Here is a 16795-nt window from a genome sequence, read left to right as displayed (position 1 = left end):
TTTCTTCCATGAAGGAGAACTGCCGCATCACCCAGCAGTGAGCGCGGGCAGGGGAAGAAGTTGGGTGTCGTGACCGAGTTGGCGAGGGTGATGGCGGCGGCGAAGATGGCGGGGAGTTCGGGTTCCGGGAACTCGACGGGTTCGTCAAGGCTGGCGAGGAGTTTCTTCTCGCGCTTGGCTTCCCACTGCGAGACAGTCCGCACACGGCTGGTGGTGATGCTCTCGGCCTCCGGGTGTCCGAAGAAGCCGGCGAAGATGCTGTCCAGCGCCATGTAGGTGATGTCGTGGTGGGCGTGGAAGAGGTGGCCCTCGGCCGTGTCGCACTTGATCTCCCACAGCTTGATCAAGGTCGAGGCGGCCTTGTAGAGCTGCGGCCCGCTCACCTCAGTGATGAAGCTGGGGGCCATGAGGTGGTTGATCAGGTGGCGGTTGTTCTTGTAGCGGGAGTCGGTCGACACGAACTGGATGTGCTGCTCCGGCAGGATGCCGCCAATGAGATCCCCGAAGAAGCCGCTGCGATCGAACTCCTTGGTGCGCCGCAGCAGGATGTCCTGGCTCTCAAAGGGGTCCGTCACCACCACCCACGGCAGCGCCATGGGGGCGATGAACGCCTGGATGATGGGGCTCTGGTGCCGCGCCGTCAACGACGTCAACCAGTCCTATCCACGGTTACACAAAGACATTGGTTAGCCATATGAAGATGACCTGGAGACTCATCGAGTGGGAAATAATTTTGTGATGGGGGCGAGTTCTGGAGCTAGAATAGGTGGGGGGTGGGTGTGTTGGTAGGACAAAGTTGACAACCACGACAACGACTTACAAAGACCCGCTTGGTACGCATGACATAGCCCATCATCTCGGGGATATCCCCGAACACTTGTTGGCGGCATCTCGGTTGTACGGGATGCCGGCGAGAGGCTTGGGTAGTGCGGCACGGTACAGAGCGTACAGACCCGCCAGGACCGCGCCGAGCAGGAACGTCCCCTGGACGGAGGAGAGGACGGCGCCCATATTTTCTTCTTTGACGAATTCCTACTGTGTGGTACTTGTGATACTGTGTGACAATGAGAGGCGTTACTGTTAGTTGGTTTAAGTTAATTCGGCTGCGACTCAGAGTCTCAGTCGGGAGAAGCAAGCGACGGGAGATGCAGCAGCCGCGTTTGTGAATTAATTATGAGCTGCGACTCCGAAAGCAAATGGAGAGCAGCGGTCAAGGCCAGGTGAAGGGGGGGGAGGTTGCATGGAAACGATGTTGCAGTTGGTTGGAAAGCTCAGGGGTGGGAAGAGGGCCCGCGGAGGACTTGTTGCTATCCGATTGGATCGACATGGTGAAAGACGTGGGATGGGGGAGGAATGGGAAAGGATGGGAAATGCCCCAGCGCCCCCAAGGCTCCATGGACGGGTTTCGTTAAGCCACCCCTGGAAGTTCCCCCACTTCCACTCACGGCACGCAGCACGCGAGGAGCACTGTTCCTCCGATTGGCCCGTAGGCGACCGTTGAGCCCGTATCTTGCACGGGGAGAACTGTCAGAAGCAACACACCACAGCGGGCCGAGAAGGCTGCCGTCGCACTGGACCCGTCTGGATCCCCTTGTTCCTACAGATGGCCCCTCAGGGCCCTTTCCTCAAAGGCGAGGCGACATGGAAATGTGTAAATGAACCTAATGCCATAACGGTCCCAATTATGATGATCCTTTTTCTTCTGCAACCCCTCCAGGCCCTCACAATCCTTTAACTCAGGCATCCGCCCGACCAAGGCGGAGCATCGAAACAACATTCCTTTCATTTTGTACACACGCTCATTCGTTTTCATTGTGTTTTTGGCCCTGGAGTTTTTCGACCTCAGCCTTAGTGCCCGTCAATCTCCTCCACAATGGCTGACGACAATGGCCCCCCCATGACCATCACCATGGTGGTCTGCACCGTGGTGTCCTTCATCTTCATGTCCTTGCGTTTCTACTGCAAGCAGTCGATGAGCACAAAAGTCGGCCTCGACGATGCCATCCTCGCTTTGTCATGGGTACGGTACCTCTTTTAATACGTTTTTTTCCCCCTCCCCATCAACTCCCACTCGGACGCGCGAGCCCGGAACCAGGACCCCCATGGGGATGGGGGTGCCAGTCTCGGGATCGTTGCCGGCTCAGCTGGGGCTGGCTCCCTGGGCGGTGAATCTGACTCGTGGGGTGTTCTTCCCGCTAACTACCATGTGCAGGCGCTCTTCCTCGTCTTCGTCATCATCTCCATCCAGACGACCCATTGGGGTCTGGGCAAGCACCTCGCCGACGCCGACCTGACCCAGCTGCCCAAGCTGATGTACTACTTGCCCATCGGCCAATTCTTCGCCGTCATCGCCATCGCCGTCTCCAAGTCATCCTTCATCATCACCCTGCTCCGGCTTGTCACCAAGCCATGGCAGAAGGCGGCCCTCTGGTTCATGTTGGTCACCATCAACGGGTCCATGGGTGCCATCTCCATCGTGCAGTTCTTCCAGTGCGGCGTCCCGCCGACGGAGGGTTGTGTTGACGGCAATGTGGTCATCGGCCTCGGCGTGTTTGCTGCCGGCTACTCGGCCGCTATGGATTTGGTCCTCACTGCCTTCCCCAGCTTGGTCATTTGGAACTTGCAGATGAAGAAGCGTGAGAAGATGGGTATTATTGCGTCCATGAGTCTTGGTGTGGTGTAAGTCATATACCCCTCTACCCCTATAACCCCTCTTTTCTCTTGCAAGCCACTGGAATTCTCTGCTGGCCTTGTGATCACTGCCCGTGTGACCCCCCCCACCCTCTTTGACCGGATACTGACCCTTGTCTCGTCCCTTGCAGTGCTGGTGTGGTCGGTATCTACAAGTCTTCGACCATTCCTGCCGTCTCGCGTAGCGCCGACTTCACTCACGGGACCGCCGTGGTGCTGATCTGGCTGGTGGCTGAATTCGTGGCCACGGTGATCGCGTGCTCGATCCCCTTCTTCAGGCCGCTAGTGCGCCGCATGTCGTCGACGAACAAGCGCAGCAAGGGTTCGTCCTATGGGATGGGCGGCATGGGCAAGAGCGGTCACAGCAAGCTGAGCAGCCGCACCGACATCAAGGCGGCCAGCTCGGATGAGAGCAGCGACAAGGACGAGCAGCCGCTGAACACGGGTGTCGTGCACCGCACTGACGTCTTTACCGTCGAATATGACAACTGGTCCGCCAACGAGGGTGGTAACGGGCACTCCGGACCAGGACAGGCCCGTCGTGAGATGTGTTGAGCGCATTTACCCGAGTCCACTTTGTTTCACAGCATGCAGGAGCAGGCAACATACAAGGGCAAAAAACAGGGCGTGGGATTCCCGTTGTGGGTCTTTCTGCCCAGGTTCTGGTTCGGTTCGGGGTTCGGTTTTTTTTTGGGGGGGGGCGGTTGCGTGGTTTGTTTACATGGGATTGGACTGAACAGGGGGGATGTGGGACAGGGCACTAATTTCCCGCGTGAGACGGCTTTTGATTTTTTGATTTTTTTTTGACGGCTTCTCCAAAATATGAACGAAAATGAAAACGTCATTTCCATTCACAACGGGTTTTACAACGTGCCTGACTGAGAGCTGACTCATGAAGACTACCTCGGCCCCCAAACATGATGAGATACACGTACATGCACTCAGATATGACGCCAAACTTTGTACGTCGATCACGAGACCCATACCCCCAAACTGCCTGCCCATAGTCTCTGCCCCCAATGGCAAAAAACTCTTTAAGTTCGGTGTCTCACTTGGCAACGGCCGGAGGAAATCGTCCACGTGCCCTCGGCGTGCCCGCACCGACATCCCCCATCTTGAACTCCTTGACCCCCGCTCAGCTTAAAAGTTTTCAACGATGCCCGATGAGACAACCGGGGGCATCTTCGAGAGCACGTCCCCTTCACAAGGGAGTTGGGGCCGATCGCACCGCTGCCGACTACCGAGGGGGAGGGCGGCACCGTGGAGTCTCAGTCCCAGTCACCCACTCACGAGAAACACTAGGGTAGTTATTTCCAAGAATCCTCCACGGAGCCAGAACCGACCGAGCCGAGTCCACCCGTCATTGTCACCTCGTCGTGCCCAGTGTTACCCCACGCCGAAGAGAAGTCCCTTGGGCTCCCTTGTGCAGGGGAAAGCGGTAGCTGCGCCGCCTCCTGTATTTTTTCAGAATCCCCTCCGTGAACCCGTGAACGGCAAGTTTTTTTGCTGATCTGCTCAAGCCCAATCCCCGGGCCAGGAGGCGTTCGAAGCGACGGTTGTGGGGTTGGTCGGTCGCTCGGGCTCGGAACCAGCAAGACAAGGGTCTTACCGAAGGAAAGAAGGTTGTACCGAAGGAGTGGTAGCAGGGAATCAGGGTCGCAGCGGACGCTGGGCAACAAGGGGGATCCTTATCGGCGGGACTTCAGAACCCCAAGGACCAGGCCAACATGGGAATAGGGGGATCGTAATATCGGATTCCAGATTCCTGAGCTCGCCGGGACTGGCTGGGGACATTGCGGACTGGTTGTGCGGGAGTCATCCCGTGATCGAGGGAGGCAGGTTTTGCCCGATTCCACGTTCCCAGCCGGCCGGGTGATCTTATTCTTGGGCTTCCCATGTTATTATAATACCCCCGCGTTGCCCATGGTGTGTGCTGTTGGTTGTTGGTAACTCTTGTTGGGTCTTAGTTTGATGCAACCGGTTTGGTCTTGAAAACACAACCCTGTCATCTGCACCCTGCCCGCAGCTACCACCTCTTACCAGACTCTCGGGATGAACGCGCCAGTGAGAAAGCTGAGGCTGCCGCCTCTGGAGTCCGTCTGGAGCTGGCCCCGGTATGTCAGTCCGCATCTAGCCGACCTCGAGGAGGAGTGCTTGGAATGGAGTGCCAGCTTCGGGGCCTTCGACCCCGAGACACAAAGGTTAATTCACGACTACGGCAAGCTCAGTAAGCCTCTCTCCTCCCGGTGGCGCCCGAGAGGTGCAGTAAACCCCAAGTCCCGGCCCCAGGTTACTGACCGAGGGGGAAACATGTAGACCTTCTCGCAGGAATGTGCTACGCACGCATGCCACGAGGTGAGTGAGACATCCAAGAAGACGTAGACTACCTACGAGTGTCTTCGTGGACTCCACCGTCGACCTGCCTTGCTAACCAATTCGCCACCATGAGCAGAATACGTACGATCCGGATGCGACCTCATGCACCTCTTCTTCATGTTCGACGAGTACTCAGACCAGTCCACCCCCGAAGAGGTCTGGCACCAGGCGAGTATTCAAATGGATGCTCTGTGTTATCCACATAAGCCCCGTCCCAAGGGCGAATGGATCGGTGGCGAGATCGCACGACAGTACGTGCAATCCTCCTCCCCTCCTACGGCAGCTCTAGTCGAGCAGGAGCTGACTCGACCCACTCAACAGGTTCTGGCTCCGTCTGCCAAAGACAGCCACCAAGACATTCAAGCGCCGCTTCCTGGAGACGTGGATCGACTACGTCGAGTCCGTCGCCCAGCAGGCCGAGCACCGATCCGAGTCCCGCATCCTCGATCTCGACAGCTACTTCCCCCTGCGCCGCCACACCTCGGGCGCGCCCTCCACAATCGCCTTTTGGGAGCTGGACATGGACATCCCAGATCACATCCGGGAACACCCAATCCTCCGCATGCTGGAGACGCTCGCCGTGGATTTGATTGTCATTGGCAATGTAAGTTGGCCTCTCATGGGAAAGCTGGTTGTCATACTCACCTGTGTCTCTTCAGGATCTGCTCTCGTACAACAAGGAACAGGCCGTCGGAGACGACGAGCACAACATTGTGACCATAATCATGGCGCAGTTCCAGGTGGGCGTCCAGGACGCCATCGACAAGGCCGGCGAGCTGAGCCGCGAGAAGATGGAGAAGTTCAACGCCCTGTACAGCCTGCTCCCGCGCTGGGTCGGGCCCGTAGATCTCGACGTCCAGAGGCTGGTGGACGGGATGGCGCAGTGCGTGAGTGGCGTCCTGCACTGGAGCTACGAGAGCCAGCGCTACTTTGGGAGCCGCGGCATGGTGGTCAAGAGGACACGCACGCTGCGCTTGTTGCCAAAGGCAAAGAATGCAAAGATTGCGACCATGAGTTTGTAGGGTTTATAGTAGGGTGTGTTTGAGAGGCATGAGCGGCATGAAATAGACTAGACAGAGACCGGCAACGTTACGAATAAACTATCTTACTTTCCTGAGCTATCTATCTCCCCGTTGCTTCTCTTGGCTGCGGCTCTCGCGGACGAGAGAGCCAGCCACATGATGCAGGTTCCTGCATTCAACACAGTATGATAATCCTCGCCGGTCCTGCATGGCTCTCAGTGGTCCTCACGGGACTTTTCGCCCTTGTCGGTACCCCAGTCCTATTTCGCTCGTGCGGCAAAAACGAGGCACGTCCCCTGTCGGCAAGGATATAGTCCTGGTCGGTATCCTCTTCGATGTGACCCTTGTCGATCTTTCGGCCTCTCCGGCCACGTCGGTTAATAAGACTGATGGTATAAGTGGGCAAGCGTCGCGTTCAGTCTGCGGACCTCCCGTCGATACGACCTCTCTACTGCAGGAGAGAGCAAATCTGGCAACCATCTTGTGCGTTCGACACAGTGCATGACAGACAGACAGCCCGGACTCTGACATTTCAACCTCGGATTCTTCTTCGCCATGTCTTGGCTCTCTTCTCTTTCCGAGTGGCCAAACGGCACGGTTGCGGTGACCGCAGTCCTCGCTGCCGTGGCCGCCTACCTCCTTGCCACCGTTATCCACTCGGCAACGCTCCACCCGCTCGCTCGCTTCCCCGGTCCCGCCTCCTGCTCCGTGAGCCGCATACCCTTTTGGGTGGCCTGCATCACGGGGACGCAGGTGCGGTGGATGCACAAGCTCCACGTCCGGTACGGTCCCGTCGTGCGCTACAGCCCCAACGACCTCAGCTTCGTCGACGACGGGGGCTCCGTCTGGAAGGCCCTGCACAACCGTCACGAAAAGGGAGGGAGGGAGTTTGCCAAGGCGAAGGAGTGGTTTGTCACCCCTGCCAACGGTCGGTTTTACCCCCCAGTCTTTTTTTTTGGTCTGCATGTTGCATGTTACATGTTGGTCGAACCAACCGCCATACTGATCAGCGCTACAGGCATCTACGGCATCAACAGCGCGGCCGCTCATGAAGACCATCGGCGGTACCGCGCCCTCTTCGCCCCGGCCTTTTCCGAGCGTGCCTTGAAGGGCCAAGAGCCCGTGTTCCGGAGCCATGTCGACCAGCTGCTCTCCAAGCTGGCCGAAGCCGGCGAGGCCGGAAAGCCCGTGGACATGGCCAAGCTCTTCCAGCTCACCACGTTCGACATCATGGGCCAGCTGACCTTCGGTCAGTCGCTCGGCCAGCTCGAGTCGACCACCTACTCGCATTGGGTCCAGGCCGTGTTCGATTCCATCCGGGCCATCCCCATCGCCCAGCTGATCCAGTACTACCCCCTGTTCCAAGCCCTCTTTGACCTCGTGGAACCCAAGGCCGTCCGGGACATGAAGTACAACCACTTCCGGTTCTCGGCCGACCGCGTCGACAAGCGGCTGGAGCGTGGCTCGGACGAGCCCGACATCTGGAACCTGGTATTGTCGGCCCAGGGCGACAAGAAGCTTACCCTGGACGAGATGTATTGCCACGCCGACGTCTTCATGCTAGCTGGGAGTGAGACCACGGGCACGGCCATGTCCGGCCTGACCTACTTCCTCCTGACCAACCCGGACAAGCTGGCGCTCCTGACCCAGGAGCTGCGTGGCCGGTTCCAGAACGAGGATGAGATCACCATGGAAAGCACCGCCCCGCTAAAATATCTGAATGCCTGTAAGTGCCCCTGGCCACTAGTATCATCTCGCACACAACACCATCACCTGACCCCCTTTCAACCACTCAACACCATCTCATTTACCTCTGAGGCATTATCAATTCCCTCAACCCCGATCCAGCCCAGCCTCTGGATTGATTGAATTCCCTCAACCCCAAACTCATTTTTTCAAATTTTCCCATCTCCAAATCCCTCACCGAAACCCCCAACCCAACCCCCGTCGCCACCCCCACCCCCAACCCATAGAACCCAACCCATCCGCGCCACACCAAACTAACCCCCCACCCCTCTCTCTCTCAAAAAAAAAAGGCATCCACGAAGCCCTGCGCATGTACCCGCCCGTGCCCGTGGGCGTGCCCCGCGTGGTAGCCGCCTCCGGCAAAACAGTCCTCGACCGCTTCATCCCCGCCGACACGCGCGTGTCGGTGCACCACTACGCGACCTACCGTAGCGCGTCCAACTTTGCCGACCCAGACACCTTCGCGCCGGAGCGCTGGCTAACAGGTACTGGTGGTGCTGGGGGTGGTGGTAAGTACGCGGGGGATCGGCGGGAGGCGATGCAGGCGTTTGGGTATGGGCCGCGGGATTGTTTGGGCCAGAATATGGCGTGGCATGAGATGCGGTTGGTGGTGGGGAGGTTGTTTTATGGGTTTGATTTGGAGGTGTGTGAGGAGAGTTTGGGGTGGGTGAGGCAGAGGGCGTTTATTTTGTGGGAGAAGAAGCCGCTGTTTGTGAAGGTGAGGAAGGCGGTGGTGTAAGTTGCCTGGTAGTGAGGGGTGAGTTGGTGTTGGTGGGTGGTGGGTGGGTGGTTACTTGTAGGGGTTGGGAACTTAAGGGCTGGAAGAGAGGTGGGTTGTTTGAGAAAAGTATCGGGTATCTAGGCAGGGTCGGGTAGAGGTTGGTTGGGTTGGATTTATGGAATGATGCTGTGTATGAAAGGGATGGTGTTATTCGTAAATCAGATAGCTTTAGATTGTAGCCCGCGCTATGTCATTGATTTTCTTAGGCTTATATTCGCTTATAGACTTGCACTCATGGTGTTCCCCATCCTAGATTGGGTAGGTAGCTAGGTTCTACATTCTGACCTGAGGTACCTAGTTTGGGATCTTATAACTAAACGCTTTCGTTTTGCTGTTTAGCACCTGCGAGGCCCTCGTACGGAGGCGAAAGCTCACGTTCCCAGATGCAAATCTTTCATGGGACCATTATCTCTCTGGGCTGCGACGCCTCAAGCGCGGATATATAATGCCCCAGATATTTTATTTACGCTGGCTTCCCGGTCTTCTCTATTTTCCTGGCCCTCATGTCAAAACCTCAGAATTGTCCTTTGCGTCTTTTCATGTTTAGTTCCTAGGTGTATATCTAGTGTTAGAACAAAGAGCCATCCCCTCTTCCATTACCAGAATTGCTTGTACTTTATGGGATGCTAAAAGATGCATTTCTCGGGGCTACGCCGACCCGTGGCTGGCAGCTTGAAGTCTGGGTATTATTGGTAAGGTTTGTTGGTCTCGTGTAAGTGATTTCGCCCCACACAGACCTTCTTTTTTTGGCACGCCGCGAGCAATTCCAGCCAACCATGGCTTGGGAATTTTGGGCGGCATGGCATATGCCGTTGACTATACCGTTGCATTTTATTGGGGGTTAGCGAACAGGCTCATTCCTTGGATTACCGAGAGAAGGTGTGGGGTGGACTTAGTTGATTCGGCAAAAATGAGATCAACAGGTGATGAGGAGAGAGTCGTCCCCTGTGCATCTCTCCATCATAGTGGCAGGAAGGTACTTGACGATCACCTGGGCACTCATGAAAACCCATTGTCAACACCCGCGACGCTTCCCATTACCTCTTCAGTCTAGGCCTCGTTGGTGGTGAGACCTCGTTTCGCCAGTCCCTGAACAGCATTGAGCATGACGCCGCGGGCGATGAGCCTTCTGATGCCTATCGATTCCACCCGCCTGTCAAATACCGTTCGGAAATGGAACGCGCACACCAAAAGCTCGCTTCGTGCAAAGCGTGGAGAGTGGCTAGAGTACCTAAGTAGGTGAGAAATGTTAGCCATATGCCACCGATTGTTAAATAGCTCGTGGTTGGTGGCTGTACGAGATGGCCGACTCGGGTTGAAGAATCGTCCCGAGGCCGTGACACGTAGATCTAGAGGATAGCGGGCAGCGTTGTGAAATGTCTATGAATCTCGACTGTTTGCCGCTATGTATGAAGGACGTAATGCGGCCGATTTCGTCCCGATTGATGGTATATGAACACGGCCTTCTCCGAGCGGACAACGCACTTCCATAGGACGTATTCCAAACCCGAAACCCCGGCCCATAGGCGCGAGCCATATCCTTTCGCCTCTGCCCCTCTCTAATTCTTAGCTTCTACCCGCCCACCCAAAAAACACCAAGATACCCAGCCACACCTTCGATGCCCACGCGACGTATCCACCCCCTCCTCTCTCTTCCCAGAGACTCGTTACATAGCCTTAGCTTTCATACTGTTGAACTCTCGATCGCGACTGTAAAAATAGGAAAAGGGAGCGAAACTCATCAGCATTACCATTCTCAAAAGGGAACCAAAAGAAAAGCCATCCACCCTGCCGCCATTGAAGAGTACCCAAGTACACCTAGAAAGACAAACAAGCCAATCTAGTAAGGGGGACGCCGCAGCCAGTCAACCAATTCTCTCCATTAAGGAATATTATCTCCATTAAGAAATGGTCGACGGCATGCGTGGCGCGGCACAGTATCGTGCGGTATTGCGGGGGTTTTAAGGGAGCATATAAGTCATCAGCACTTATTCCTCGTACCTTCCCCCCGTCAGGACGGCCGGCCCACTCTTCTCGAGCTTCTCCTTGAGGTATTCGTAGACGGTAAACGTCACGGCCTGGCCGGGCGCGACGCGCATGATGCGCGGCGTGATGCCCTTGTAGAAGGCGTGCACGCCTTATTGTCTGGTTGGGGGGTGGGTGGGTTGGTTAGCGCTGGTTCACTCATCTCGAGTAGAGCAGGACGGGAGGGGGGAGGAGGGGGGATGCATGTCCGGGGCCAGGACGCAAACGCACTTGAACATATCGCCGGCGATCCTGGTGATGCGCTGCAGCGCGGAGGTGCCCTCCTCGGCGCGCATCTTCTGCAGGCGGGTCTTGATGGTGTCGATGGGGGCGTTGCTGAGGGGGCCCATGGCGCCCGAGACCAGGCCGATCAGGGTGGTCTGGTAGCTGGGCAGGCTGGCGCCGCGGTACTCGGGCTGCCACTGGTACAGCCACTCCTTGAAGTAGGTGTAGGCGGTGAAGTTGACGGCCTGGTTGCTGCCCTGGCGCAGCGCCGTGAGCGACACGCCGCGGTACAGCGCCCCGGCGCCTTCCTCCTTGACGATGGTGTACAGCGCGTGCGCCGCGTTGCGGTACTTGGGTATGTCGAGCGGGTCGGCCATGCTGTGGTGCTGCGCTTGCAGCCGGATCTTGACCACTTCCATCGGGGTCACCACCGCCACGGCTTCGGTGACGCCCGCGGCGAGGCCGGCCAGAAAGAGGCTCTGGCCCGAGACGACGCCCGTGTCCTTGTGCGCGAGCACTTGCTTGTACCATTCGAACGAGGTGAAGCGGATGGCCATCTTGGGCACGATGCCCGTCAACACGGCACCGAGTCCCTTGTATAGTCCGAGCGGCGTCTCCTTGCGCACGATTTCGAGACCGGTCGCTATGAAGCCGCGCTTGGGCATTCCCGGTTCTCGGCCGCGCCGCGACAGCTGCATGCGCACCTTGATGGTGTCTGGGCAAGGCCCGGGTCAGCTGGTGTTTCCTGATACAACGGGGGGTGGAATGGGACGGTCCCTGCTGACCTAGGGGATGGCACACCAACGCCTCCATCATACCAGCACCTCCGCCAGCTGTGAATCGACCCGTCGAGTTAGTATGGGGCACACCAGCACCCGGGCCGGGGATGCGGCCATGGGCTGGGGCTCACCGATCAAGTTGGTTGCCGCGGACGCTGGCTTTTTGCCATCTTTCCCAACTTTTGTCGCCATATTGTATGCTTGTGTATGTTTTTACTTTTTTCTTTCGTCGTACTCATTAAACCGCACTCACGGCTCCAACAAGTTGATATCGAGGAATCGCCGTGCCGATGCCAAGCCCCTTTCTCCGGATGCCGAGGATGATGATATCCCAAGACTCGTCCAACCAGCAAAGCTGCGGCGCCGTGGCTTGAAAGCTCCGAAGCGTAGAGATAATGCTGCGAACTCGTCTTGTCGTTCGCAAAGTCGTCGAGGTAAATACAAAGCCAAAGACAGAAACTATCTCAATAAAGAGCGTAGGACGAACGGATCCGGGCAACGGGAGAGATAGTAATGTGGATCACCTCCACAGTCGGGTCTAGGGATCTTGGTGTATGAGTCCACCAGGAATAACGGTACAGAGGAGAGGGTATCACTAGAGGGGAATCAGAGAACAAATAAAAAGCAAATGGTGGGAGATGGATGAGGTGGTGTTTGGGGGAAATATTATTGGGGTGTAAGTATGACTCTCAACTTCGCGGCAAATCGGGTGTTTGGACGGAACAGCAGCCGAGCCGAGCGGGTACAAGGCCGAACAAACGAGATCCCGACCCCATATATGCTTCTAATGGACCTAGAACCGTGGCCGGCCCCAAGCGTCGGGTCACTTGACGGAAGGGAGCGAGATCCACATGGTGGGTTGAGTCAAAAGGGATTTGGCCTGGAGAGGCAACTAACCCCTTCGTCCGTAGCCGAGAAAACCAATGAGAAAGAGAGATTGCATCCCCAAGAGGCAAGAGGCCAACGCCAATGACATAAAGACAAAGGATAGATGTACAAGATATCTCGGTGTTGCGTCAGGGTGTGACTATTCCGTTGATGACAACCCGTTCGGCTTAGCGGAGCACCCTAACGTCACATCTCCAACTGTGCCTGGCAGCTGTCTCCAAAACCACCGGCAGATTCGCCGTCACTTTGGGGAATGATGGAATGTCGAGTCAGCCCTCGGCTTGTTCTGTCGAACCAAATGCCCTTTCCACTGAACACTAGAGGGGATTGGGCAACACGTGGCCGTAAACGGGCAACCTGACGTCGTGACAAACTCCCATTGCGGTCAAGGGAGATGGCCCGGACACCCCAAAGCAAGAAGTGTTGCCGAAATGTTCTGTCCTGGCTTGTGATCGGGCAGTGACGTATCGATAACCGACCCCAAGCCGAGCTTGTGATTCTGCGGGGAAGCCTGAGGGGTCTTTTGAGGTGCGTTGCCCCACACTGAGCTCGGATGCTCCCGGGAACGGTCGCCCAGCCGCGAGCAGCCAATGCCGAGGTCATTTTGCGGGTGCCGAAAGGGATGGTCACTGGCGCTCCAACAAGTGACAACCCGATAACAACAAAGCTGGAGGGGAGCCCGGGTGTGGAAAACTCGAAAAAGAAAATGTCTGGGAATTACAGGTTGTGATTATCGCATTGTTAAATCGGGTATTGAGTATTCATGTCCAACCAGAAACCCATGTCCGTTCCGCCGTGCCCATCTATGAGTTTTTGGTACCCCTTCGCATTGCACATCCCAGACAACAGAAGATGCGCCGCCAAATAAACCAAACCGCCAGTCCAAACCCACCGAGAAGAAGCCAAGGAACAAAAGCCAATGAAAGTGCCCTGCTTTTGCGGGCGGATCTCAGCAAAAAGAGGTCGCCAGTAGGAGACACCCAAAACCAAAAAAAGAAACCTTCAAACTCCCTCATGCAGCGGCTCGATGTTGAACGCCGCGCCGTATCCAAGCCCTAACTAGTTCGGGGTGCCGACATCCAGCACGCACTGCCCGTTGGCGGTCCCAATATCCTTGAACGAGTAGATGCGGATCTCTCCGTCCTCGCTGCCGCTCGCCATGCGGCTATCGCTAAGGGCGACGCACGTTACGGGGCCCCTATGCCCCACAAACGTCGCGTCGCACTTCCCGCTGCGCGGCTCCCAGCACTTGACCATGCCGTCGTTGGCCCCGCTAATGACGCGGATCGTGTCGCCGGCCAGCGACCAGACACCCTCCAGGTGGCCGAACATGGTCTTGATACACCGCCCTGTCGCGCTGTCCCAGAGGCGGATGGTGCTGTCCAGGGCGCCGGACAGGAAATACCGGGGAGGGAGAGGGCGCGAGGGGTCCGAGGCAAAGGTCGATCCGTACATCTGGCGGATGTCCTCGTCTCGAGATGGTGAGTTGCTGCGCCGGTCGGGGTGCATGAAAGCCGCCGCCGAATTCCCGTCACCTCCGCTCGCGGTAGAGAGGGCGTCGGTATTGTCGCCGGGCCCGGCGGTGCCGGTCATCAGCTCGTCGTCGGGCTCATACTCTGGCGGGAGAAGCAGGATTTGTTGAACATGGCCGACGTGGCCTTCAAAGGTCCGGACGACCTGCCGAGTGTCCAAGTCCCATAGCTTTAGTGTTGTGTCATCCGATGCTGACATGACAGTCCTGCTGCTAATGTCAAGCCGTGTGGAGTTGACCCAGTCAGTGTGGCCCTTTAGGCAGAAGGCCTCTTTGGAGTTGAAGTCGAAGATCTTGACGCTCTTATCAATCGACCCGCTGGCGAGGAGCTGCGCGTCGAAGTGCACGCTCACCACGCCATCGGTGTGGCCCTGCAGCGTCGAGATGCATTCGCCGGTACGCCAGTTCCAGATCTTAATGGTGTCTGTACCAAGTCAGCGGATTGAGTCACCTAGCCGATGAGAAGGGGGAACATACTATCTAGACTGCCGCTGATCAACTTGGAATCGTCAAACTGCAGAGCGCGGATGCCTCGTGCATGGCCGCGAAGGGTGCGAATCTCCTCGCCCGTCTCAATGTTCCCTATCCGCCGAGGTTAGCCCTGGGTCGAGTACCCGCAAAGTATGCAGAGTACATACAGATCTTAATGGTAGCATCGTACGACCCGGTCGCGAGGATGTTGTCGTCGAGTTGGAGGCATGTCACGCCGTTGGTGTGGCCCTTGAGCGTTTTGACCGAGCATCGCCCGTATTTCCAGTTGTATCCGACCTGATTAACCACATTAGCATCGAGTCGGTCAGACCAACGACCGAGAGTATGCACGAACCTGCCACCGGTCCTTGTACACGGCCTTCCAGCTCCGGGTTATAGGCTCTTCCTCCGGCTGCTTGTCGATACACCGCCGCTTGCCATCGGGGCCATCGGCCGATTCAATCTGTCGCTTCCCCGATGGGTGTCCCAGGGCTTCAGCTGGCGACGAGTCGTTGAGTTCCTGTATCCTTCCGTTGGAATTGTCCTTGGCCAATTGGCGCGCCCGCGTGTAGTTGCGCAGCTTCTTCCGTTCCAAAAGCGGCAACCCCCAACCACATTTTGTGCACTTTCGGTTGACGTGTTGCTCGCACATGCGCACCCAGACCGCATCGTCGTCGGCTAGCAAGCGCCACCTCTGGCTGACCTGGGCGGCTTTGGTGAGGCTCACGGTGTCGAGGAAGCAGAGGACCTTTTGCGCAATCTCGACGGGCAGGGCAGCGATGAAGTCGATCTTGAGGGCTTCGCCCACCTCGCGGGAGACAAGCGACAGCTGGGGGAAGCAGAGCTGGGCGAGGACCCCCTGCAACATGAGTTCGCGATGGCGCGACGGCGCAGCGGAGAACAACGACCACACGTGGGTGATGGCTTGTTGATCGGCCGAGGTGAGCTTGTCCAGCTCCTGTTGTATCATGACCATCTTGGCCTCGTCGGCGGCTCGTCGACATTTCGAGTCGGGTCGGTGGCGGTAGCAGTATTTCGTGTTTGGGTTCTTCTCTCTCGCCGACTGCTCGTTTCTCGATCTCCCGACGGGCGCGTACATGGCCGGAATGTGCTCCTTCAAGAAGGGCGTGACCGTCTTCCCTATCAGTGATGACGACATGTTGGTCAGGCTGCCGCGCGACCGATGCCGTGCCTCCTCCTCTGGCCGTAGGTGATTGCAGTTTTTGGTCGTGTCCACCGCCTGATCTTGGTCGTCGACCTCCCGGTTGAGAACTGGAGTAATTTTATGTCTCGTTGTGGATCGGTCTCTCAGGGGCGCCTGGTCGGCGTCATCTGTTGAGGGTTCGATGCCATCGTGCCTCGGGTGCGGCGGGTGGCCATGGGGGATGGTGGAAGATTGGAATCGTTCCATAGGGGCGGCAGGGCGGGAAACGCAAGCAAATGGGTTTCTTGCGTTGGTACCAGATTAGATGGCCCGTGCAAGCATTGGGCTCGCTTGCCAGTGACGGTCAGGCTGAGCCGATTGCGTGCTGCTGCTGATGGTGGTTGAGACGCTGACCCTGTGTCAGGACTGGCCGGGTCTCGGAGCGGTCAAGCGGCCGGGTAAGTGGTAGAGAAGCGGCAGGGTGGCACGCAATGGGCTGCTGGTACTTCGCAATCGAGGGGCGGTAGGAAGGCAGGGTTGGGCAGCGAGCGGCGTTGCAGGCGATGCAAGGGAGACTTGGAACTGGGATCTCGTCAATCTGAGTCTATCACAGCCCGCTGATTCAATTGTTGCGTTCGTCTGTAGTTGGATCTGCTCCCCGCCATCGGTCGGGAAAATGGTGACTATAATGGTCACAAAAGTACAAACGCCACCGCAACAGGGTTGAACTGTGCTTGGCCGAGGGATTGTTGCGTCTGGTCGACTTGCGATATGCTGGCTGTTCGAGTGCGACACTTGGTGCAAGAAGCAGGCGGAATGGCGAAATCGGATGGTGGAGCTGCTTTGCGTCTTCCTACCAGAAATTGCGTTATCGCCAGCGGCCTGGTCTGTGCTTCCCGCTGCTGCCCGTCGCTTCGGGTGCGGGGAGGGTCGCAGTTGTTAGTGCTCGCCCCAGCTGAGGCCCTCACTAACTGTTTGCTGAGGTGCAACGAAGAGGCACAATGGAATTTAGAATTCGCCCTAAGGATTAAAAAGGGTATGAGGCATTGTTAATGCTTCCCATTGACTGAATTTGACATCCAAGCACCTTGAATCCACGGCTGCCCACCTGTGCCT

The 16795-nt window shown here is 57.2% G+C and overlaps 6 protein-coding genes across 6 annotated transcripts in view; 3 read left to right on the top strand and 3 right to left on the bottom strand.

The window, feature by feature from the left end:
• Positions 1 to 1327, bottom strand: part of CHGG_03511 (uncharacterized protein) — a gene marked incomplete at both ends in the record, with an annotated part of 4083 nt that extends 2756 nt beyond the window's left edge. The window contains 3 exons of the mRNA XM_001230026.1: positions 21 to 659; positions 821 to 918; positions 1249 to 1327. Coding sequence (XP_001230027.1) covers positions 21 to 659; positions 821 to 918; positions 1249 to 1327 — 816 coding nt within the window. The remainder of the gene's footprint in view (positions 1 to 20; positions 660 to 820; positions 919 to 1248) is intronic.
• A 546-nt stretch (positions 1328 to 1873) lies between these two features.
• CHGG_03510 (uncharacterized protein) lies at positions 1874 to 3246 on the top strand (the record flags this gene model as incomplete). The annotated part of the gene is made up of 3 exons (XM_001230025.1): positions 1874 to 2020; positions 2213 to 2679; positions 2823 to 3246. 3 exons carry the CDS (start codon positions 1874 to 1876, stop codon positions 3244 to 3246), a joined length of 1038 nt encoding a protein of 345 aa, XP_001230026.1.
• Positions 3247 to 4743: 1497 nt separating this feature from the next.
• On the top strand, positions 4744 to 6089 carry CHGG_03509 (uncharacterized protein; the record flags this gene model as incomplete). Its single annotated transcript, XM_001230024.1, has 4 exons — positions 4744 to 4918; positions 5144 to 5318; positions 5389 to 5671; positions 5727 to 6089. 4 exons carry the CDS (start codon positions 4744 to 4746, stop codon positions 6087 to 6089), a joined length of 996 nt encoding a protein of 331 aa, XP_001230025.1.
• A 555-nt stretch (positions 6090 to 6644) lies between these two features.
• Positions 6645 to 9855, top strand: CHGG_03508 (uncharacterized protein; the record flags this gene model as incomplete). Its single annotated transcript, XM_001230023.1, has 7 exons — positions 6645 to 7017; positions 7108 to 7815; positions 8126 to 8570; positions 8823 to 8874; positions 8956 to 8971; positions 9250 to 9328; positions 9666 to 9855. 7 exons carry the CDS (start codon positions 6645 to 6647, stop codon positions 9853 to 9855), a joined length of 1863 nt encoding a protein of 620 aa, XP_001230024.1.
• Positions 9856 to 10604: 749 nt separating this feature from the next.
• Positions 10605 to 11837, bottom strand: CHGG_03507 (uncharacterized protein; the record flags this gene model as incomplete). The annotated part of the gene is made up of 3 exons (XM_001230022.1): positions 10605 to 10733; positions 10869 to 11570; positions 11685 to 11837. 3 exons carry the CDS (start codon positions 11835 to 11837, stop codon positions 10605 to 10607), a joined length of 984 nt encoding a protein of 327 aa, XP_001230023.1.
• A 1755-nt stretch (positions 11838 to 13592) lies between these two features.
• On the bottom strand, positions 13593 to 15694 carry CHGG_03506 (uncharacterized protein; the record flags this gene model as incomplete). The annotated part of the gene is made up of 4 exons (XM_001230021.1): positions 13593 to 14488; positions 14542 to 14646; positions 14703 to 14832; positions 14891 to 15694. The coding sequence occupies 4 exons, from the start codon at positions 15692 to 15694 to the stop codon at positions 13593 to 13595; spliced, it is 1935 nt and encodes a 644-aa protein (XP_001230022.1).
• Positions 15695 to 16795: the final 1101 nt, after the last annotated feature.

The sequence above is a fragment of the Chaetomium globosum genome, genomic scaffold (genome assembly GCF_000143365.1).
Source record: "Chaetomium globosum CBS 148.51 scaffold_2 genomic scaffold, whole genome shotgun sequence".
Lineage (NCBI taxonomy): Eukaryota > Fungi > Ascomycota > Sordariomycetes > Sordariales > Chaetomiaceae > Chaetomium > Chaetomium globosum.
This window is presented reverse-complemented; position numbering and strand designations above follow the sequence as displayed.